Source organism: Pseudopodoces humilis, chromosome 1 (genome assembly GCF_049639895.1).
Source record: "Pseudopodoces humilis isolate 2021_Gansu_Grassland_sample_001 chromosome 1, ASM4963989v1, whole genome shotgun sequence".
Taxonomy (NCBI): Eukaryota; Metazoa; Chordata; class Aves; order Passeriformes; family Paridae; genus Pseudopodoces; species Pseudopodoces humilis.
Window position 1 is genome coordinate 50,390,312 of NC_142200.1, and position 24,874 is coordinate 50,415,185.

The 24,874-nt window shown below is 38.3% G+C and overlaps 1 protein-coding gene across 1 annotated transcript; it reads left to right on the plus strand.

Moving 5' to 3' along the window:
* Positions 1-407: 407 nt before the first annotated feature.
* Positions 408-24,320, plus strand: RAB12 (RAB12, member RAS oncogene family). Its single transcript, XM_005517252.3, has 6 exons — positions 408-764; positions 12,260-12,320; positions 20,034-20,172; positions 20,695-20,784; positions 21,713-21,817; positions 22,098-24,320. Exons 1-6 carry the CDS (start codon positions 521-523, stop codon positions 22,209-22,211), a joined length of 753 nt encoding a protein of 250 aa, XP_005517309.2. The 5' UTR covers positions 408-520; the 3' UTR covers positions 22,212-24,320.
* Positions 24,321-24,874: the final 554 nt, after the last annotated feature.

Here is a 24,874-nt window from a genome sequence, read left to right on the forward strand (position 1 = left end):
ACAAGCGCAACTCCTTCAACCTTTCCTCGTAGGAGTAACGCTCCAATCCCTCAAACGAGGATGGAGACCCGGCCAGAGGTAGAGGCAGCTCTCACTGGGAGCTCGAAGCACAGGGAGCGCACCACGCACCGGAGCGTACCACGGGTCACTCCGGCAGGTAGCCGGAGCAAGGCTGAGCCCCCCGGGCAACACCGCCCACACCGCTGTCGGGCCGGGCCGGGGCGGGGCAGGCAGGCCGGGCGGGCCAGGCGGGCGCTCCCGCCCCCAGCACTGCGGCGCGGCCCGGCCGCGGCTCCGGCGCAGCAGAGGGCGCTGCGCGGGCGGGCGCGGGCCTGGGCGCGCCGCTCCCGGCGGCGGCGGCGCAGTTCCCGTTCCTGTGGCTGTTCCCGTTCCCCTCGGGCAGGGCCGGGCGGCGGCCGCGTCTCGTCCTCGCTGCCCCCTCCTCCCCGTGCCTCGCAGTGGTCGGCGCCGGTGGCGGGGAGGGCGGGGAGGGAGCGCGGCGCCGCCGCATGCATCGCTGATGGAGCCGGGCTCGGGGCTGCCGCAGCGCAGGGCGGGGGGCGGCGGGCTGGACCTCGGGGCGGGCTCGGCGGCGGGGTCGCCGGCGCTCTCGGGGGGACAGTCCCGCCGCAGGAAGCAGCCGCCGCGCCCGCCCGACTTCAAGCTGCAGGTGATCATTATCGGGTCGCGGGGGGTGGGCAAGACCAGCCTCATGGAGCGATTCACCGACGACACCTTCTGCGAGGCCTGCAAGTCCACCGTGGGTAAGGGAGCGCGTCCCGTCCCGTCCCGGGGGAGGGGGCGCTTCTCGCAGGGCCCGGCCGTGGGAACGCGGGTCTCGGTGCGGCGGCCGCCCTTCCCCGGCCCCTGTCCCGCCTCTCCCCGAGTGCGGGCCCGCTCCCCGCCTGCCAGGCATTCCCTCCCAGACCTTTCCCGCTCCGGGGCGCGCCGTGGTCCCCGTCCCCTTCCCGCCCAGGACTGCGGGGTTGGGTCTCCCCGGGTGGGTTTCTCGGCCGTGGGAAGCTCAGGGGGATTGATTGGTGCCGGACTTCAGCAGCGCTTCTTGGAAAGATCGTGGATGTCCTAGTTACCTTTGCGAGTACTGTGAAGCTGCTGGCTGTCCTGTTTCAGCCTTGCTAACGTTTAGCAAACAGTTAAAAGAAAAAATTAGGCATGGTTGGTAAAGCAGGTTTTTTGTGCATAAGTCTTAGGTGTTGCGTGTAAGGAGACAGAAATATTTCAGTAGTTGAAAAGTTGCAGTGTGCATTTTGTGTATTCTTCCAATGTATTATTCAACTGCTCTTCCAGACCGCAGTCAGATTAACTCCAGATGGCTGCTATGGCTTCGTGAAGAACACCCCGGTGATGTTAGATCCGAGGTTAATGTTTTGTTTCTTGATAACGCTGTGTGTTTGGCTCTTTATACAACTAACTAGCGAGCAAGCTCCTAGTTCTGTAGTGTGCTGCCTTATTCATGGTTTAGTCATCTGTGCGAGTCTCAGAGGTAATTTAACGCCTGCTGTCTTTTAATACACAAGTGTGTAAAGGGAGGAAAACAAGCTAGTTAGTCTGTGTTGTTATTAGAGTCCTATCCTTGAGTTGAACTCTTGAGTATTGCAGCAAGGTGATTGTTAAAGCCTGTGTCACTGGAAAATATGTATGCTTAGCTTAATTGTAGCTTGGAATGCGAGGGAATTTATAGCATCTGATGAAAAGTAGTTGTATTGCCTTTTAGAAGCTGAGTTATTACTATCCAGAATTATCTTCCTATAACAAAATGATGCACAGTTACTCATACTTTTGTTTTAATGTGTGTTTTGCCAGTTACTTAATTCTTTCCTAGGTTAAGAATCCAGATCTGGTAGTACAGATTAGCACTGTTATGTTGATAAATTTTTTGAAGTTGGCAACTTAACCTTGTAGAAGTTAGACAGTTTCAGAGGCATTAATCCTCAAGGGATGTGTTGTAATGAAGAAATGTAGATGGCTTGCCTAGATAAACAGATTAATTGAATTTATGGTACAACTGAAGTATAGTTAATAGAGGAATGTATTCTTCATAAATTCTCCAAGTCTGGACATTGATTTTAATTCTCCTGCATCTTCCTCAGGCTGACCCACATTAGGGGTGCTGTCAAGCCTGGGCTGCTCTCTGTAACTGGGGTTAGTTTCCTGCTGTGAATCTTGGGAAGTGAGGGGAGTTGGTCTAGACACTGGTCCAGACTTCCAGGCTGGTGCCTTTTGAACAAAACTGATTTCCTAAATAACTGAGACAGTGATTTAAGCAGAGAAGCTTCGTTATTTTAGGGAAGAAACAGGAAATAAGTAGTGATATGCTGCTAGACAGAAGGTTACGTAATGTTTGTTGTACAAAATGTGCCAACATAAAGCAGCATAGGGAAATCAACTTGTGCCAAAATACATGTAGAAAGACTTGATAGTAATGCCATTCTTTCAAGGTCCTCAGACTAAACTTGAGAGCTGTTGAGATTCCCCCAGATCTTTTGACTGCTGTATGAAAGAGCTTTTCACAGTCAGCTTGTTCTCTAGATTTTTTTTGCGCTATAAAGAAAAAGTAACCTCTGCTATTTATATTTCATATAGATTGAAAATAACCGACACTCCAAAACAACCTGAGTTCAGCCTCTCATACACAGTTGAAATCACAAAGTTCTTGCTTTGCCATCACTTAGCTGCAGTGGTTTTCAAGAATTTGCAAGTGGAGAATGTTTTGAAACATCAGTGAAAATGCTGTAACTGATCCAGTTACATAAACTAAATATACCTTGAGATTAAATTTGAAAAGGCCATGTAACCAACCAAAAAACTACATGTTGCTGTATGTACCTTATATTAGCAAAGCTGTATTTAAAATGGAATGCTAGAATATGTATTTACTTCCTTACCTTGACATTAATAGTCTCAACCTTACTTTCATGTTTTTATACTAAAACCTGTGGCTGTATAAGACAAAAAGAATATTTACTACCTTAAGCTTTTGTATGAAAGCAGAGGCTACTCAGAGGACTTCCTTCAGCAGTGGCAGAATTGCAAATGTCCAAAGACATTCTCTGTTCCCCAAGTGCTGATAATAGTGCCATGTTATTGAAAAGTGGAGCATTTCTGCAGAAAAGGGAAGGTGTGGATTCAATTAAGAAAGATACAGTATTTAAATGCTAATTTAAGAAGACATTGCCAGATAGGTAAAAAAAAGTTCTGTAATGAAAACACATCAACATGTCTTCAGTCTCAGCTCAGATACAGAACTTCTTTGAAAGTGTTCAAAAATAGCTTGGCAGAATTCAGCACATTATTCATAGCAGCACACAGTGTGCTGTTGATCTAAAATTCTTTTGATGTATTTATTTTGGGCATAAAATTAGTTGCATGTAATATTGTGTCTCTTTAAATCTGCTATTTACATAGCACTGAGACTACCCAATATGCTCAAATATTTACTGATTTTTGAAAAATGTAAAATTTCTCCATGCCAGTGTTAAATCCACTGTCTTTCCATAATGGAGTAATAGCTTGCTCAGGGCTAATACTGGGATCATATTAGCTTTGTCAACAAGCGTAAATGTATACTTTTTCTTTTAAAGTAAAATGTGGTCTCCATTTATTATTTGTTGCCTGCATTATTCACTCAGAAGCAGATTCCAAAGCTATCACTTGTAGGTTTTCCAGACTTGACAATTAAAAAAAATGTGCACCAAATATGGTGTGAAGAAGAGTGATCTTTCCGAGGATAGTGGATAAATACTCATTGCCACATTTATAAAAAGATTCAAGCATGGGGATGAAGAAACAGTGTTTCCCTCTGATTCATCCACCCCCTTATCACACCTCAACTAGTTCTTATCCTGAAAGAAATACATCCTAATTCAGATCTCCATAGTTGTGGTGTTAAATTTATTTTTTTTAAATGGTATTATCTCAACATCTTTTTCACCAGAGTCCCTTTACTAAATATTCAGTGACCTCTGTTCTCTTCCCAGTGTCCGTCCAGCTACTGCTCAGTCTCGAGGTTATATGTCCTACCTAATCCACCAATTTTTAGTTCACTCCGTCTCCCTGCTGTTTTTCTTCCATGACAGATCTACAGAATTCCTGTACTCAGCAGTACTTCCTGTTGATCTAATTTTTCTGCAGACATTACACTTCTCTCTGGGTTTTATTCTCTGAACCTGAGGTTCCTGCTCTCCCAAACATGACGCCCTGCACTGACTCACCTCTTAGGATGCTGATTGTCCTGGTTCCTCAAATCAAGTTGAGCTCCTCAGCTTTTCTTTTACATGCTGGCTCAGTATGTAAAGTCTCTTGAGACCTCATCTTATCTTTCAGCTCTTTTCTACCAGGTCCAAAACCATCCCAGGAAAGAGGCCTTGGCCTTGATAATGGCTGTGCAGTTTATGTGCATTATGCATTGCTGGCTGTTTTAGCAGCTGTTCATAGGAAAACAAAGTGTCATTCGTAGTATACAGTAAAGCTTCCTTCCATCCTCGTTTACAAGCAAAATGATAGTGGAGTTTGTAATGGGGAAGGTTTGTTGTGGATCAAGCCGAGAATTTAGTGACCTATGATCTGTTCTGGGCTAATTGTAGCCTGAGGGATCCAGATCAGTGGCATGTAAATGCAAGATTCCTTTGACTTCAAAGAAATGCTCTTTGACCTTGTTTCACCTTCATGTGAAATGGTGTGGAAGTCAGAAACTCCTGAGATTTATGGAGGTCCATATGTTTTCGCTACAAGTTATTTTTCTTATTATTTATTTTTAAAATACCCATATCCGTGCAAAATTCCTAGAGTCCATCAAATAAAGAATAGCTTTATCTTCTATCAGAATGCTCTTAGATAAGGCAACTTCTGTCTTTAATATATAGACATTTGTGTACGGTATACAAGTATATACATATATACCTTTTTATACGTACCTATACATATGTTTGGGGTTTCTGTCACAATTCAAACCTGTCTTCATTCTCTTTAGCCTTAAAAAATGTGGGCTAGCAACATAAATGTTTGGTTTCATTCCCATAAGCGTGTCATATAACATAATGATTTTCACTTAAAAGTATCAGACTACTCACTTTTAAAGTATAATTTTTCAGAACTGCCCTTTAAGTTACTACTCTTCAATCTTTTTAGTTATCTAATCAGTATTCTCACAGGCACTGTAAATATAGTACATGGCTTACTAAAAATTTGATTTTTGTTTTTAGTAAATCAAAACTATGGCTTAAAAATAAATTCAGTAATTTGATGCAATCTGAGATGATGAACAATCTGTATAAAATTTTCAGAAATTTGTGAGTCAACTAAGCATTCCTTTCTTTGATACGCTTGTGTCTATTGTGTTTATGTATTTCTTTGATACGCTATAGGCTCTCTGACAAGTATAATTCATTTTAATTTTTCTTTAAAGCTTCCCCCCCCCCCCCCTTCAGTAAGATTGCACTGAAAGCTTACTTGGTGTGGGGAAAGGGAGAAAGAGTAGAAGTAGATCTTTCTTAGTTTACCATATCTTGACATAGTAACAGTAAGATGTTCTTGCTTTAATCAAGAAATAGCTTTTAATGTGAGAAATTTCTTCTGCTGTTAAAGGGAAAGAAGTTTTGATGAGGGATAAGTAATTCTGAGAGAATTAACTGTTCTTACTTTTGCATATCCAGGGTGTTAATACATCTGGTTTTATGTGTTGGCTTTTTGACTAGTGCAGAATAGTGTAAATAAGCCATACTGGTACATTATTAATGGTGTGCTGCAATTTCTTGCCAAACTATAAACAGAGAGGAGCAGGAGGCTGGAAACTTGCAGAGAAAAACAGTTTTGTCTTACACAAAACCTTAAGATAATTAGGGAGCATGTATGAACCTTGTTGTTTGTCTTTGGAGGTGCAAATTATGACAGAGGCCTGTGCCCTGGGAGCTGCCTCTTACCTTTAGCAGCAGTGTAGTCACTTGTAATGGACAACATAGAGACTCCAGCAAGTGAAAACACCTGGCCAGTCATTGTTTGCCCCAGATATGTCAACTAAGTGTATTTTACAGTGTTTGGTATAGCCAGCAATGGTTTGCTATGCATAATCATTTGAATCCTCTTAAGTGAGAAAAATTGTAATTTCAAACACGAAAAGGTAGATAATATAAATTATTAGGGTTTAGGAATAGGGTTTTGTGGACGTATTGGGATTTTAATTAACAAGAAGTTACAAGGAAGAGTAAATTTCAACTTTGTTTTTTTTCATTTGTTAACTTCAGCTGATAGAAATATTCAGGCACTGGGTTATATCAACACTAGAGGACTGTCAGAGAGCCTTGTAGTCCCTAGTCAGGACATGTATGAGAATACGCAAATAAAACAACAGGCAGAGTGAAGAGGCCACTTGAATGGTGTCAAATGGGAAGTTAGGTTTGCAGGAGAGTGGAATGCAGCTGTCAGACTCAGTCTCTGCTGTGAACAGCTGAGCGTGTCATAGCAAAAAAAAAAAAAAAAGAAAATAGGGGCCATATGATTCTCAAGGACTTCTGCAAGTTGGTTAGTAACACTTCTACTACTTATTTCTGCTGATATCCTAAGGAGAGGGAAACTTGATACCCAAAACAAAATGCTTATAGGTACTGCCTTCTAAAAATCAATGTTGTTGCTCATGAAATAACCTTTCTTTCTACATTCAGTTTTCCCTGCAGGTGAAGTAGTTGTTGACCTGTAGCTTAATGTGTTTTTCTGGTTTATAATCAGAAATTTGAAAAGAAGTCTTTTTCATGAAGCCACAGAGAGGCTTATTCCTTCCAATTTCCTCTTCCACCTCATTCTGTTTGACAGCATTTTGGTACAAGCTTTGAACTTAGTGTCTTAAATAGCGTCAAAAACCTAGGTTTTCTGGAGGGTCTTATGATTTTACTGTCCACAAGAATGTAAAGAAATGTTAATTTCCTCATTTCTCACTGAATTGGGAAGCACCAAGTGTCTGAAATGTTTAGAAGCTGAATATCGGGCGCTCAAAAAAAAAACATAAAATAATTTGGCTACACCTTCAACATTTACTCACTTGTGTATATCACACAGAAAAAAAAGAAAATTGGTGTCTGTTTCATTCTAGTCTGTAGCCCAGTTGCCAGTTGAGGTATGGGTACACTTTTATTTTAGGCAAGCAGTCTCAAATGTCTGCATGTTAATCGTTCTAGAATTACAAACTTGGACTCTATGGACAAGGTATTTTACCTGCCTCTAAAATAATCCCCAGACGTACTTATATCTGATTTAGGACTAAATGATTCTAAATCTCTTCTTCAATTTTTTTTTAAATTTGTAATGTGCAGCTTGAAAGAGGCATTTTAACTTTGGTGTGTTTTAAAAACAACCAAAGTTAGATTAAAAGAAGACAAAATGGTTTAGGGTATTTTTTCCTGGTAACAGTTTCTGTAACCTTTTCCTGTCCTCCCTGTGTGCCTTTTGTTGTTGATTGCTTTCTCCCCTCAAGCAAGACATAGAAATCAGAAGGCATGCTCTTTTCATTGACTTTGGCAGTTTGGGGATAGGTGTAAGTATTGTTTGAGTTACAAACCAGGACTAATAAAGATGGTTGTTAGTTCAAAAGTCATGTGACCTCAGTTATCAAATGCAGGATAAGTAAGAAAATTTTTCTGCATAATGCTGTCAGATGTCCAAATTCAATAACCTGTCATAGCCTTCAAATTATATATCTGTTTTAAGAGTTAATTAGTATATAACTTCTGAATTTTTAAACTGATTGTGTTTCTTTAAGCACGGTCTGATTATCTTTCACTGATTGAATTACTTTGATGCAAATCACTAACAGGCCTCTGAAAATTGAATCCATTGGAATTGATTTTAGTTGGAGGGGGTTTTTTGTGCTCTATTTGCATCTGTTTTCCCAGCTCTTCCATTAACTTTGTTACTAGGAAATCTTGTCCACAGAAAGGTCACTATGTTTGCATAAAGCAAAACTGTTTCCACTTTCTTTTTCTGTCCCTTATGAGAGGAAATTAAAGATTGCAAATTTAAACATAAAATGCATTGTAAAAAGTTTCTTTACTATTTTATTTCTAAACAAATACTTTAAGCTTTAAAAAGAAAGGCTGCACCCACTTGTGTGTATCCCAGTTTGTGCTTTAGCAGATAACCTCTAGTTCCTGTTTGGGGTGAGAAATTAATGTACTGTAGTCAGTTCTGGGCTAGGCTTCATTTTTGTAGGATTCCAGTCTCAACTTCGAAACAGTCTCAAGTTTGGTTCATTGACAAGAGATGTCATCCTCAGTGACTTGCCCTTATCTAGAACTTCATTAATGCACTTTTGTTTTGAGTCTCTGTTCTCTTTCTTTTAAGGCTGTTTAGTTTTAAACAGAGTGCAGACAGGTTGTTTGGCTGTGTGTTTAATATACTTTAAACCCTTGTATCTTGGTAGCCCTTAGTTTTTCCTGGAGGAGGCATAGGTTCAGTTGAGCCCATGTTATGATAGATGTTCTTTGCATGAAGTATATTTTTCATCCAAAGTTCTTGTGCTACTAACAACAACTGTGCACATTAAATAAAATGTTCCAATTCCTTACATTAAACACACCAGGTTAGTGTTGCTGTCCTTAATGCCTTATTTGACATATATCTAGCCTGTGGGGAGAGGTGATGCTTCTTTGCAGATTTAAGTCGTAGTGCAAACTCAATCAGTATATTTTCAAATGCTTCAGTAAATGCAAAATCAGAGACCCAAACAAGAGGCTGAGATCTGTGTTTTTGTGCCTTTTTCATTACTTTTTGGAGGATGTTTGTTTGGACTCCTGAAAAAGGCCTTTTCAGCAAAAAATGAAGGGCAAAATGTGACATCCAAGACACGTAACATTTTAATCCATAAAATTAAAAAGAAAAAAAAAGAGAGATGGTAATTTGGATTTACTTGTTGTCTGAGTGTAATAATTTTGGAAAATTATTGATTGCCTGTTGTCCATGCAAGCCTGATACATAGAGACAAGACTGACTTTTTAATGGGAGATTGTAACAAGCCTTTTGGTTCCTCTTACATCAGTGTGACCTGTCAAATGGCATGCTTCAGTATGGTCATAAGCACATGTACTTGTCAGATTTCCTGGCATGTGTGTATTCTGTTATTCACTGACAATAAATTGGCCAGCAGACCTTTAAATCCAAGCTAGGTAGCATACAAACCACTGATAGTTTGCTGGTATTGTAGCAGCTAAAGTGAGCTTTTTAAAATCCTTTCTTTGTATAAGACATGTTATTCAGATTTAATGTAGTTGTCAACAGTAATTGTTGATTCTTCTGTTTTATTGAACTATATATAAAACCATGCCATAGTAATCGTATGGATAGCAAAACTTTCCATTGAGGTATTTCCATTAGCATATGTCAAGCTAAATAATTTCTTTCATTAACCTTTTTCTTAACTCAATGCAATATTTGAAATTGAAGTGGAAAACAAATTATTGTGTTGTTGTTTTAATTGAATTACTAATTTGTATGTAAACTCGAAGCACTGGCTTTGGCAGTCTATGGTGAAACACGCTAATGAAACCTGACAGGCTTAGGAATTTGTTTCTTTGTGTGCAAAAGGAAAGCTGCCAGATTTTTTCCTTTGGTATTGGCAGACATGCAGCTTCTGGTATTGTGTTGATGCTTGCAGAGCATTACTAATTATAAAAAGTAGTTGAGCAACCTTTGCAGAGTTCTGGCACTCTGTCTGACTTAAGTGTTAAATGATTCAAACAATTCTGTAGAAGATTGTGTCTGCTTCTCCAAAACTGTTACTTGCTTGTATTATTCCTTCCAAAATTTCACAGTAGGGAAATATTTCATGGTATGACTTTCAGATGATCAGTAGAAAGATCTGCCTTTAAAGTAAGACTGCTGTTGATATATTATTTATTTTGAAACCATCTCTTCAATGTGTACCCTTTTTTCTGCTTCATTTTATTCATATATTGTGCCTTCTAGTCCCAGGAAGTCCCATGTTGAAAATGTGGTTTATTACAACAGTTGGATTTTCTCTCCATAGTTAATTATTTTAGTTTTTAAAAATATAGCAAAAGCTTTTTGGTTTTTTTGTTTTTGTTTTTATAAGAGAGCAGTGGTTTGTATAAACCACTTCCATAAAAATAAAAATATTTTCTCTTTGTAGTTACTGAAACCTACATGAAATCCCTGTTGTGGTTTTAATACTCAGCTTGGGATCAGAGATAATTTAGACTTCTTTAACATCAGATGAATGGCAGATCATAGAGTATGTTGTGTATGACAGAATGACAGGATTGGGAATTGGGATTGAGATGTCTGGGCAGTTATATTCTAACTTCTTTGAGGACAGGAGAGCTTTGAGGCAAGCAATTATGGTTAATTAAGTAAAGTTCTGTCTCGTAGACAAAGTTGTGACTATTAAGACAATTGCATTTTATAGTTTAAATGCATTTATATAGAGAAAAGTCTTATAACAGTCGAAATGGATATGTGTTTCTTTAAAAAATATTATTAGAATACAATTACAAAAATTCTCATTTCACACACTTTGGATACTAGAACATAGCTGGATCATTTCTCTTCTGCTTTTGCACTAAGACAGTTGCTTTTCAGAAGTGTGCAAAAAGATTTCTTGAAGTTAGGATTAATAAATTCTTTGAAATTTTAATAATTTGAATATCTTTGTCAATATGCATATGAATACTTGAAAATTGCCAATAAAGTTTTAGACTGTTTAGTACAAATCAGTTTAACACATTACCTCCTGAGGTTTGAAAGAGATACATGTTTGTAAGTACAGGCATCATATGTCCTGAATATCTCTCCAAGAATTGGTGATTAAGTGTGCTAGACACTATTAAGGACATGGAGAACGAGGAAAAATGTCATGGTGTGATGACTATTACTTTTATCATATGCAATATGCAAGCTGTTAGCGGGGATATTTGTTCAGGAGAATGAAGGTCAGTGATACTTCCATTTATTTATTCTGGGTGAACAATGCCCACCTGCTTTGCAAACTAAAAATATGGATACAATGGTCAAGTTCAGTCCCTTCTGTCAAAGTTTAAATTCAGTCTCAATTCTTAATATCAGCAGGGACACTCAGCTTTTACCATGGGTAGTCTTTGGGAAAATGTGTCATTTTTGTTAGAGAAAATAAAAACCATTTTTCCTCTTCAGTTTCATCCTTGTTCTTAGTTTACAATTGCATGTGAAATAGCAGAAGTGTTTCCAACACATTATGCTTCTACACTTCTGTGTGAGTTTTAAGTGTACAGGTCTGAAGCATGTTCTCATGTCTTTCTATTTCTCCCTTTTTAATTTAGCTCTGTTAGGAGAGATGATGTGTAGAAGGAAGAACTGAAGCAAAAATCTTCATACAAATGTATACTAAAATCAACAGGTTCACAATCTGCAAATCTGTGATATTCCAAGACGTTTATTCCTGACACATTTTTGTAGTTAAGGTGATAATCTGTTGTGTCTAGGTATTGTCGACCTTATTATTGACCACAATATGTCTTATGTGTTGCTGGCCAGCATTATTTTTTTAATAGAAGTTAAATCTTTCTGTATAACAAAGTCGTCATGTTTCTATCTTTGATATTTAGCATGCATTCAAAATTTGACTGGGGTTTTGAGACAATGAATAAAAGTACCATACAGGTATAAAACAAAATTTTAAAAATCAAATAACCTCTTTGAATATAAGAAGTTTGCTAATAAATATTCGCAGGACTTAACAATGACAGTCTTGACAGACTTCTTCATAAACCAACCTCAATTCCAGCACTCTACTGCAGCACTTTACAGATGCTAAGCATCCATCCTGGGAGCCAGACCTGTATAGTTCCTGCTTCACAATCAGCAAAATTGATGCGGAGGGATTGGTTCTGCTCCATGCCTCTGGGGCATCTGTGCCAGTTGGAAGTAGAGCAGGCTTGTCCTTGACAGTCGAGGTGAATAGGAGAGAATCATACTGTGCCTGTTGTTTTACTGTTGTGTTGGGTTTACCTGCTGCTGGAAATTTTGCACAAAGTGGAAGGTTTATGTTGTGATGCTGCCAAATTGGATGGCTCACAGGCTGTATAGTGGTTGTCAAGTCCCCATGATGTTCCTGAGTTGACCATAGTGGTGCAAACCCTTCTGCTTGTTCAGACTGTTACAAGTTGATCTAAAAAAAAAAAAGTATCAAAAATTAATAATTACACCCTCATTACTTTTGCTTCTTATTCCTCCTTTTCTGTTTACTGTATTTTATTTATAGGTGTTGATTTTAAAATCAAAACAGTAGAGCTAAGAGGAAAGAAAATTAGATTACAAATCTGGTAAGTAAAACAAACATGCAACCAGCAGTATGTTTTAATTTTTATGTTCTAGCATGAATTAATATGCTTGTCTAATACTACTATTAACTGTTATAAGCTGGTTTAGCTCTTACCCTATTACTTCTCTCCTCCATTCCCACAAGACTTAAACAAAACCAAATAGCTCTTCAATTTTTGTGAGGGTAAAGGAGGAGAAGGAGAGATAAAGTTAGAAGTAGGGCATGAATGTAATTACTGAAATATTAATGCATCACAGAGGCCTTGAGTCCCTTTTCCTGGAAGAATGACATCACCTACACAAGAAATAGGAGTTCTACAAACAACAAAAGTTGACTGTGTTAAATAGACACTAGGGAAAGTATATTTTGTTTTCTTTATTTTTCTGGACTGATTAAAACTGACCTTCATTGTAGCAATTATAAAGCAACTGTAAAGTATTTTCTAAACTGTTTTTCTAAAATTTGGTATAGGCAGTGCTGTTTCTTTAACACTGTTTTTAAATAACTTCAAAGTGGAGGGCATTCAAGACTTAAGTAAATCATATCCACTCTAAACAGCATGGAAAAATAAAGCAATCCCATGCAAATAAGATTATACCTTAACTGGTACTGATGTCCTACTACAGAAAGCTCAGTGTCTAAGAGCTAAACTCTTCCTTTCTGGAGTAGGCTACTTGATTTCTGGTAATGGTTCTCCATGTTGGTGATTGATACAGTTTTTATTGTTTAGAAATTATTGAGCTAAACACTCCTTTCTTTTGCAGAGTAGTACAATACATAAACATAATTATGAGAGAATAAACCAGCTATGTTCTATACATTAATCTTACATACTACTATGTAGAAGCTTAGCTTTGGTTTATTAACAGTGTGTGATGCATAATTGGCATTGTAGTTAAGCTGTTAAAGCTTCTTAACAATCCATAGAGGGGGGGAAAAGCTCTAAATATTCTTTTTATTACACTTTTGGGATATTCTGGTAGTTTTTCATTCTTAACTACATGGATGCAGTGAATTCAGTTTACTAACTCCTCTTGGCAGGTCACCATCAATTCTGTCTGTCACACCATGTGTCTGTCTTGCTTCCCTCTGAGTTAACTGCTGCTTCATCTTTGGTCTCATCCATCACCTAATACTTGAATGTTAGTGGCATGTCTTCATTCATCTGTCCATGTTTGGAAACCTATGACCACAAGACTGGCAGTTGAGCCAGCAATTGTTAGCCAGGGTCTGCTGGAGCTGACAGAGGTAACAAAAAATTCTGATGTGGAGATGCTAATGTATGCCTAATATGCATTCTTACTGTGAAATGTGCTAAGCCTATAACAAAAAATTCTCATGTTGAATAAATATTTTACAGGAGTGAAGTTTTTTGGAAAAGAGATGTTTAAACCATTATTTTCCACATATTGAGAATATGCTAGTAGGATATAGGAAATGTTAAAAATTGAATTCAAAGCTGATAGGCTGCTAAGATGTGATAATTACCCCTTTGGGAAGCCTTACTAAAATGGCAAGGAAAACACAATATTAAGAGATAATACTTCAAAATATGTTCAGATCCATAAACATGACATCCTGCTCCCAAGTATCACTTTCTCTCCAACAGTGGCTGTTAAAGTGTTGCTCTTATACTTAATCTTTAAAACTGCCTTGGCATGCTTCCATTTTTTTTTAGAAAAGCAGATAAGCACAACTTTTGCTAATTAATTCTGAATTCTATTGTGCTTGTTATTTGGCCTACATATATAAACCCTTACTACCACAGAATAATTTAGGTTTAAAAAGGCCCTTAAGATCAGTGAATCCAACCATTAACCCAGTGCTGCTAAGTCCACCACTAAACCCTGGCCCCAAGGGTCATGTCTGCATATCTGTTCGGGTTGCCCTGGGCAGCCTGTTCCAGTGCTTGGCAATCCTTTTGGTAAAGAGATTTTTTTTTTCCTAGTAGCCAATCTAAATCTCCCCTAGTGGAACTTGAGGCTGTTTTCTCTTGTTCTGTCCCCTGTTACTTGGGAGAAGAGGCCGACACCCACCTGGCTGCAGCCACCTTTCAGGGAGTTGTAGAGAGTGACAAGGTCTCCCCTTGGGCCTCCTCTTCTCCAGGCTAAACAACCCCAGCTGCCTCAGCTCCTTATTGTACCTCCAGTTGTTGGATTCAAGAAGAAAGCAATTTACCAAGTCAAACACTTGGAAGTTTAGAAATGCAGACTTCAATTGCATGGCTGATCATAAGTCAGCCTCCTTTCATACCTACGCAGTGACAGAATTTAGGCTGCCTCATACTTCCTTGGTAGTGTTATATACATTGATTGTGGTAACTTTACTACAAAAAGACCTGTTTTGTTCAGCGAACAGATAATTTCTGAAGTTTACACTTACCTGTTTTCTTAAAATTACTAAAGTTACATTTCAAAGCATGAAATTTTGCTTATTTTTTTAGCAATCCAAAGATTCTACTTCTAGAGTCAAACAAGAATGGTTTTTAAAAAGTTTACTTTGGTATTTTTATGGTCACTTGACCTGTCTCTCCCCTGACCACTATCAGCAGAGTGTTTTCCACAAAACTCTACCACTTGAGTTTATCAAAAGATACATTAGAATAGTACAGTGTTGAATATTTCAAGCAATCAGGTGTGCAAGACATCCTTTTGAAAGCAGCTTTCACACCTGCTGCTGTTAGGAGAGTAGAATACAAAAGGACTTATCTCCTGTGTTCCTTCAATAATGGGGATCTGTGCCCTGAGGATCACAGAGGTGTCTGCTCTTGCCTCTAGCTTCCTATCTAGTCCCTGCTTTCCCTATTTCCCTGACTTCCAGTCAGGAAACAACCTTCTGCTCCTTAGATTATGCAATGATAGTGCTTCACTGAAGACACAGAGTAGTATCCACCTTTTCTGTGCCACCGGGAACACCTAATAGTGCCCCTTGTGTTGCCAAAAGTTGTAGGATGCGGTAAATCAGCTTCTGCCATGCAGTCCTGGGCTGAAAAAAGCTCCTGTGTCCTGTAAGAAGTAATACCTGCATGCAGCTCAAGTCATGAGGTAGAGTAACCAGAACTGCTGGATATTGTGAGTGTCCAGGTAAATCAAAGCATCTGTGAATCAGTGCTTCTTCAAAGCTGGAAAACTGGATCAAATAATAGGAAGCCCTCTCTGATACTTTGAAGCAGGACAGGAACTGTGCCCTCTCACCTGAGTAATCGGGGCAGTCACTGACACAGCAGTCAGCAACTTCCCCTCTGAAGGGAAGGACCTGGCTGTGGGAAGCAGTGCTGCCCTGCCCTGCTGCCCTGCCACCCTGCCACTGTGCCCAGTTTGTCACTGTGTCTCCAAGGGAGCTCTCCAATACCTTAGGGGGTATAATGCTCAAGGTAGCCAGCAACCTGGGAACAAAACAAGCTTGTTTTTTTTTCTGAAGGTGTTTTAAACTGGTGCATTCTCATAAAAAATTCACATTCTGCCTGCTCTGTTTTCCGAGAGACAGTTGTCTTGGAAAGTCCCAGTTCTAGAATATATAAGAATGTAGTTTCTTTGGTACAGTACCTCTGAAATAAATTATTTATATAATAAAAAATCTTAAATATATTTGTGGTTTGTGGGAGGAAAAAAATCTGTCTGACAGGTAGAACTAGCTTCTAAAAATACTTTAAAGCATTTTTGAAAATATTGCCTGTAGGTTCCATAGAATTATATAGAGCATGTGAAAGTGTTAAATTAGTGTTAAGTTTTTATGTAATTTCAAAATATTTTCACTCCTATTACCACTTTACACCACCACTCATAAAAAGTTAATTTAACTAGAGAGCCAGAGACAGTTTTGAGTCTGTCCATGTGTTTGTTTCAGCTGGTTTAGAAAGACACAGAGAACATTTATATAAAAGAGAAATTTTCCGAAGATATTTTAATTAACTGTATTTGTATTGTGTTTTATGCAGTCTGCCATAGAACATGACAAGTCAACACTTGAAAATGGCCTTTGTGTGATTTTTTAATTTGCTTTTGTTTGTTGTAATGTGTGTTTGTATTTTTGGAGCAATGTCTAGTTTCTGTTTGGGAAGTAAAAACAATCAAGCAGTTGGATTCTCTAATTGCAGATTATAGCTGGTTGAGGAGTCATACAGTGTATGTTTCTGATTACAAAAAAGAAAGATCAATGCTTTTCATTTAGAAAACTGCTTTTAGCATTAAAAAAAGTAATCTGATGGGGTTTTTCAGTTATGCCATGTCATTATTTAAGTTGTAGTAACTTCTTATTTGAACTTCTCGAGTTTAATTTAATTGGAATTAAATTGAACTGACTTCTGCTATTGTGTTGATTCTGACCAGAGCAAATAAAGAACTAGTAGCACTTAGTATCACTTCTGAAAGTCATGAAGCTATGTACTGTTAGCCCAGTTAAACAGTGGTCATCTCTTCTTCCAGCTTTCCACTAGTGCTTCAATAGCTATCCTTACTAAAATACTCCAGCTGCAGGAGTGCAGCAAGAAAATAGTATAGCAAGAATAATTACTCCAGCCCTGCACATTAGAAGAAAGCATTTGAAGTAGGATGTGCTTTTAATGTTAGCTCTGCATTAGGGGTTGTAATTTTTTTCCTCAACATTGGATAAATTTGCTGCACATTTTCATGAAAAATATGACAGCACCTGGTAGAAGACAAGATTTTCCATGCTGAAGATCAACTTGATACTCAAACTGCAGTTTACTTAGGTAGCCTGGGGTTGCATTTTAAACTTACTTATTGCAGAAATAGTTTTCCAGCTTTCACCTTACAGTTTGAAGACTAGTACAACATAAGGGTAAGGTTAGAGACAACAAATTGAGCTATTTTTCTTCCACTTCTCAAATGAAATAAGTGTTAGAATATCATGCTCACAATCAGAAACCTGCTGACTGCTTTCATTTCCACCTGCTGCAGGAGAGGTGAAGTGTGGGAGAGTCAGGGCAAAGAAAGTCAGCCATGATCCACTGTAATTGGCATGACTCGAGTGTCAGTCAGTGGTCATCTGGCCATTTATTATAAGTAGTCAGCAGCCAGACTGTCCATGGGTGTTCTAAACTGGCCACAGCATGTGGTGTTTCCCAAACAGTCAGCAAGCCAAACTACAGGTTGTGTGACGTTTGGGTGAAGGACCTACACAAACAGGAGCACAGGGTGCAGCTGCCTAGGAATGCTATAAACTTTTAAAGAGCCTGAGAGTGTTGTGGAGAGAGGAGAAGTTGATAGTACCAGGTGGACTTGAAGACAGAGTACTCAGCAGAGCTGGGGAAATGGGGGGCTGGAGACAGCTGGAGTGGGAGAGTTGTGTGCTGTTGCATAGTTCTCTTCATGGCCTACTTACCCACTGATGACTGCCTTCAGGGAGGGTGGTTGAACATTAGTGAACATTTGTTTCTCCTCTGTTTTTATAATTTATGTACTCAGTGATCTGGTACCCTGTGATGGAGTTACTAAAGGTCCTTAGCACTCATCTGAAGGCGCAGACAGGTGACTCTGAAATACCCTCTTTATTTCTGTGTAACACTAAGGGCACAGAAAAGAGGGAAAAGACTGGCCAGCAAAACAAACTGACAAACAAACAAAACCAAAAAGCAACTTTTCCTATTACTCTGAACAAGATAGAATTGGTATATTCTCCCACATGAGATGTGCCCTTCCACCTGCCATGTAGTTATTTGTGCTCAGAATGATGGAACTCCCATCCCTAGTAGACCTCATCAGTAGGCTGGATTAGCAACACATGACAGGGGCTGGTCTGCAAGGTCATAATTCTGAGAGTTCTGTTCATAAGCACTAGAGCAATGTTATCCATATGTGGAAAATCAACGGTTCATACTAAAATTATTAAATTTTTAACAGACTGAACATCCAAAGGACCTTCCAAAGAATGAATCTGACCATAAGAAGTAATGAAAAAGAATGTAGAGTTACTTGCTCTGAATAATATTATATATATATGTATAATATCAGCTGCCAGAACTTGTATTGCCTTACAAAAAATGCCTCATTAGTATTAAGAAAACAACCAATTAACTATCTAAAACTGGTCTGCAGTACTACTGGTGCTTGACTTTATTGAAACAGGCTACCTGTTTTCATTTTCTGTAGGGTGCCAGAGGTTTATATGAAAATAATTCTTAAATTCTGAGAGTGGGGTTTGAATAAAAATAAAACAAAAATGGATGTAGTAGGAATTTGCTCTTTTCTGGCCCTTGTTGCTGCATCCTTGGCTTGCAGTGAAGTATAAGTCATTATTTTCCCGCAAGCTATGAAGCAGAAGTTCCAAATCTTTTTCTAGTGGACACTGCTTTACTTTTTAAAATCACTAGCAAATATTTGTTGCTATCAAGTACACTTGTGGCAATTTCAGGGGCAAGTTAAATACTTCACTTTGAAACTTGCTTGAAATTCCTAAAGATTTTGTGCAGAGTAAGATAGGCTTGTGGTAGTCTATTCTACTGCTTGTTGTGGATAGAACCTTAAAAGGATTAAAACTTTAGGACAATCAATGTGGCATTTTGTGGACATGACCTTTTTTTTTTTAGTAACAAGTGTTTCAGGTCTCCATTGTTAATCTCATTCCCAAGTTCATTCTCCTCCTCCTTTTGTCTAAAATGTGACTGTTGAAGAGGATTAATTTTGAAGTTTTGAGTCCCAACGTACATGAACACAATTTTCCTCCCTCCACTCTTAATTTTGATCCATCTTTTGATTTGTTCTAACAGTGAAATTCCAAAATTATCAATTGACTTTGGGGGCTGAACTCAAGCAGCAAATGCTTGATCACTTTGGAACACCATATAACTTAGTTTCCAGTTGAGATGCCAGTCACATTTTAAGACTTAGGATATGCACCAGCTATTTTTTTAGTATAACTGCCAAAAAATCTTCCCTAGGCAGGCTTGATGATGTGATTAAAAGCAGTTCAAAAGTTTTCATGGTTCAGTAAAAAATAACTCTTCTGTCTCATCTACTTTGGAACAGAAACCATAGTTAGTATGGGTGACTTAGTGTCATTGCTGGAAATCTGTCTCCAGTGTGAATGCAATCTGTCTGAAATGCCTACAGTGCTGACAGTGAGCACAGAAATGTTACTTGCACACCTCAGATAAGTTAGATGCAAGCTGGAAAGCCACATACCTAGTGCAAAAGTTGTATCACTTAGTGTCTTCTCACTCTTTTCATTCACTTCTGTGCCAGTAGGTTTTGTAGTAGTTCTAGAACTGTGGCTGAAGTGCTATGGTTGATAAAAAAAGAATCTGAAAGCTCAAATTATAATGATTAGTACATTGCTTATTTTATAGTTGGGTGTGTTTAATAAGCATGTATCCATTTATTTTTTCAATTTTTCAGGGCTGTTAAAGAACCCAACCGAAAGTCCACAAAACAAACAACAAACCCCAATAACACAAAACAGGCTTTATCTCCTGGTACATTTTCATTGGATAGCTTCACTCAGACTACATTTCATGTAGAAATGTTTGGTGGCCTTTCTTGGTGAAGTTAGTATGGGATAAATAGTTTTAATATGAAAACTTTTTATGATTGAATGTACTGTTCCTCCTTTTTTTTTTCCTTAAATTCACACATATGGAAGGAAATGTAGTGTCTCTAATGAATGTGGGAGTGTTATTATTAAAATGTAAACAAAGTTATTCTGTACTTTGCAAATTGGTGAAATATTTGTGCCACTGTTTGCTGCTGCTTCTTAGGGACACAGCAGGTCAGGAGAGATTCAACAGCATTACCTCAGCTTATTACAGAAGTGCCAAGGGAATTATTTTGGTGTATGATATCACCAAGAAGGAAACATTTGATGATTTACCAAAATGGATGAAAATGATTGATAAGGTATGCCTTAAGTATTTTCTTTTCATGTGCTTTTTTTTTTAACAAGGATTTTTTTTTCCCCTCAAAGAAATTTATAGCATCAGTTTAGGATTAATAAACTACTGTCAGCTAATTTTCACTGATTACTTTTAGCCAGAATTTAATATTGATGTGTTTTTGTTGCAAAATGGTTGTCCATTCCTGCTTTCTTGAACTAGAATTGTCCCAGTTAGAAGTGTCAGTGAAAATCTCTAATGTTGTTCACTTACCTTTGTGGGTGGCGGGGGGGGTGGGGTTGGTGTTTGTTTCCTGTCTGTGAAATAAGGTCATTGTGTTCATTCTTAGATAAACTAGAGCAGCTAGTTCTTAAGTCATGTTTTAAAAATGGAATTTAAAAATTGGGATTTTTTGAAATAATGTTTGGGAAGAACACTTACCTATAAACTGTGTCAGTATGGTTCCTTATTTAGTAGTGGAATTGCCCTTTTTTGTGTTGTGTTTGCATTACAAAATCTTAGTTAATTAGAAATGTTCTAATTACAGTATGCTTCAGAAGATGCAGAGCTTCTGTTAGTTGGAAATAAACTGGACTGTGAAGTTGATCGAGAGATTACTCGGCAGCAGGGAGAGAAGGTAAGGACAGGTTTAGAAGCAAAGCTGTTGTGACATTGCTGCTGGTGGTCCATGGCTACTCTTGTTTGGACTGTTGGACGTAAGGGAGCATATTGAGAGTGGTGGTGGTCTCTCAAAATCCATGTGGTGTTTATTTGTATATATTATGCAGTTATAAGTGTTCCTGTTGGAGTAGTGCGTTTTAGGTCTAAAGAAAGAGTAAGCTACAGGTTGGCTTACACTGTACCAGTAGTGTAGGGATACTCCTTTTTGGGGGACATAGTGAAGTCTTGAAGAACAAATGGAGATCTCTACTCATGAAATCTTTGTGGGCCTTCTTTCAGATGTTTGCTTCTCAGTACTGTTTTTGGACAGGCAACAGCCCTGGTTTCTTACTTGGCTCACCTCTGTTTTCATGTTCCTTTTTTCTCTTGCAACCCCAAAAGTGTTAAGGAAACTGCCAAGAGAGTATGTTTGTTGTAGTGTGATACTCAGCACCGTCTTGATCAGAATGATGTCAGTATGGGCATACACAAATATTTGGAAGTGAAGGCTTATTACAAACTTTTCAAGTAATTTTGGAGCTGATTCTTGCATCTGTACTTCCCTTTTCTACATTTTGAATAATAAAGTTGAGATTAGCTGTTCTGAGAAGTTCTTCCTTTTTGGCAGTCTGCAGCAATACGTGTCAACTGAATACATGAATTAAGTCTGGAAAAATGTAGAGCACTTTTCCAATAAATGTATTTTAAGCAAAAATTAGGTATATGTTGCAATATTTGCTGTACCATGCAGATTCTGGATTATTTATTGAATTAGACCTCTGCCACAGATTTGGGGAAAGTTGTGTGTTTGGGGTTTTTTGAAGGTTTTATGAGGCAAATATACTTGCTGTCTGTGGCTGTTTGCACATATCTTCATGGAGTTATTTTATTTTCTCTCCCATCAGTTTGCACAGCAAATAACTGGGATGCGGTTCTGTGAAGCAAGTGCCAAGGATAATTTTAATGTGGATGAAATATTTCTAAAACTTGTTGATGACATTCTGAAAAAGGTAAAATACTCAGGTGGTAGTATTCCTCTGGTCACACAAATGGTCAATGTTTAAGTAATGACTGCACATGCTTGGGAGGACAGAGAGCAAGTACAGATTGCCAGGTGAAATTTTTGAATAATGCATAGTGGGCATGATGCAGTTCACAGGCTGCTGACTACTGCATTTCATTAATAAGACCCAAAAGACCCCAAAATTGAGGCTTTAGCTGTCAGTGAACTCTTGAAATGAGTTCTTCCTATGCAGATGACTGTTAAAAGTGATTTTTCTTTTCTTTAAGATGCCACTGGATGTTATAAGAAATGAGTTGTCCAACAGTATCCTGTCCCTGCAACCAGAGCCAGAAATCCCACCAGAACTGCCTCCTCCAAGGCCACATGTCCGTTGCTGTTGACTTGTTCCTTCCTCCAGAATGAAAAATATGAGCAGGAGGGTAAAGAAAGTATCTGTACTACTCTGCACTACAATCATTTGGCAGTTTCTCGTTGCACTTTGTTATTTGAGTCAGAGCTACACACTAACTTGTAAATATGCAAATATGCGATCCTATGTAGGATTCAACTATAACATTTAATTATTACCCCTCTCCCTCACAATGATGTTTCATTCATTGCCCCAGTGTTATAAATACTGTACAGTTGGTGGGCGTTTGCCACACATCCAGTTGAGGAGGAGGAGAAGTTAAATCTATACCTATTCTTGACATAAATGTTGTAATAGTTCTTTGTTATTATAAACAGGCAGGCAGAAGCTCTTCTGGTATGAAGATAAGTATATGGTGCTTTGCTAACTATTTTAAAGACAAATTTTTTAAAAACAGAGGACTTTATGTACAAAGCTTCCATAATCAGCACTATGTTTCCTTTTAATGTAGTGAAAACATTTTTGGCTGTAGCATCCTCTGCTGACTGGATTTATTGAAAAGCTAAGTTTAATTTTTGGCAGTCTTTTATTTATTTTGTTTAATGCTGCACCCTTTCTTTGTGTACTAAGACATCACACCTGGTGCAGATCTAAGATTGCACTTTGAAAAAGCATATATAATTTTTTGCATAAACATAAATTTGGTTACAAGAATCATTAAGTTTCAATAAAGGAATGGAGATATATCAAGTTCTAAAAGAAGGTATAAAAAAGCAATGCTGCTGTCCTAGACAAATTCTTGATTAAAAAAAAAAATAAGATGATACATTTTCCTGTGTTAAGGAATATATTATGTGTATTTTTGTCTGGACATCTGTAGAGATGGGGGAAGGGAACCTAAGGTAAAATTATTTTCTTTCCTAATGGTGGAAATTATTCCCATCAAGCAAATACTGTGTTAGGATTTTGTCTGATAATGAACTTGTGAGTTATATCTTTGGTATATCTTTTATTAAATGCACTGTTTAGTTTAGCTGTGGTAAATCAGTAGATGCATATTTGAATAACTTGGTGTGTCCTGAATGTTGTGGTATTGAAAAACATTGTGGTCTTTCTAAACTAATGAAGTGCAAATAAAATTTTGTATTTATGAATGACAGTGGAACTGCACCTGTTATTAGAATGGCAAGTATCAAGTGATGGGTAAAAGGTAGAATCTGGAATATGGAACAACACTTGTGTTAATTTTGTTATGATTTAACTTTCTGTTTGATAGTTCCTTTAGGTGTAGTTGGAAGAGCAGCAGACGTTAGTTGTTCACCTTGGTCACTGCTCTGTTGGGAGAGCAGCTGATGACCTGGCCCAGCTGATATCTTCAAATAGCATGTGACTGCTTGTCATGCTGTCTTAGCAGGTGGTCGCCAGACTATTAATTACACTGACAACACAAGTATGAACCAGTCTTTTTCACACTACAGCTTCTCTACTTTGCATTCTCTGGTGCTGGAACCTATTTTGTCACTTTTGCCACTCTTCTAGCCAGAGCACTGGCACTGAACAGTAAAGTATACCACTGACTTAAACAGATTCTCTCTGTTTTATGGGAGAAAAAAAAGACACAACAAACTGTTAACACACACAGGGGAAAAAAAAAAAAGCCCTTATTTCACTTAATAAGCTCTGACATTCTGAATTCAATGCCATGCAGGCCTGTAGCACACCTGGCTTTCTACTGAAAAATTAAGGAAAGCATGGTTGATATTTGTGCTTATGTCTTCTGCCACCTTGTGCCTAAGCAGTTTGCTTTTTTAAATAGTAAACTTACAGTTTACTATCCTATTGGTAAGATAAAGTGAATTTCTAAAGCACTTCTAGGAGTTCAGTTACTGTGGGCAATAGCAAGGAAGGGAAAATTATGGAAAGTGGGTTTTAACTTGACAACCATTTTATTTTAGCTGATTTGTTTTTATTTGTACTTAGAAACTTGTGATTTTTCCTGCAGTTTATGAATTTAATAAAAATTAAGAAATTTGACTTAGATAAACTTTCTTTTTGTAATTCTGTGCTGTTTGTATATAGGCAGATTGGGATCTCAGTCTCTTGTACCAAAAATTAAAAACTATTGCATTTAAGAAGGACATATTTATTTGAGTGCTTGAATGTTTTATTATTCATTATAAATCATAAAATTTTCAGGAAACCTGTTTGCTTTACATCCATTATACTATGAAGAGGGTTTTGTCTCCTGATTTTATCTCTACAACTGTTACATGAATCAAAACCAGTTTATTTATGCCCTTGCTCCACCCAGAGCAGGCATTAGTGGTGTGATGTGGGAAGAGGGGAGGGGGGAAAAAGTTAGTCATGCAGGATATGGAAGTTCAGCAGTCACCCCAACCTATGTTAGCATCTAATGATGGACTACTTGAATGGTCTGCACAATCATTGAGGATCATAGGATGGGAGAAAAAAGGGAAGATGGGCTCAGAGACATCTGTGTTAGCAGATCCCTGTTCTTTAGAAGCCCTGGTTAGAGGAGGGGGCATTCCCACTCTTCAGGGAGTGTGTGGGGATTGTTTCCTTCTAACACTGAGCCCAAAATGCTTTTTACCACTAAACTCACCAGGTGCTGCTGAGGTCCTTTAGTCCCTGGCAGGTTCTTCATTGCAGACAAAATAAACGTGAGAGCACTTT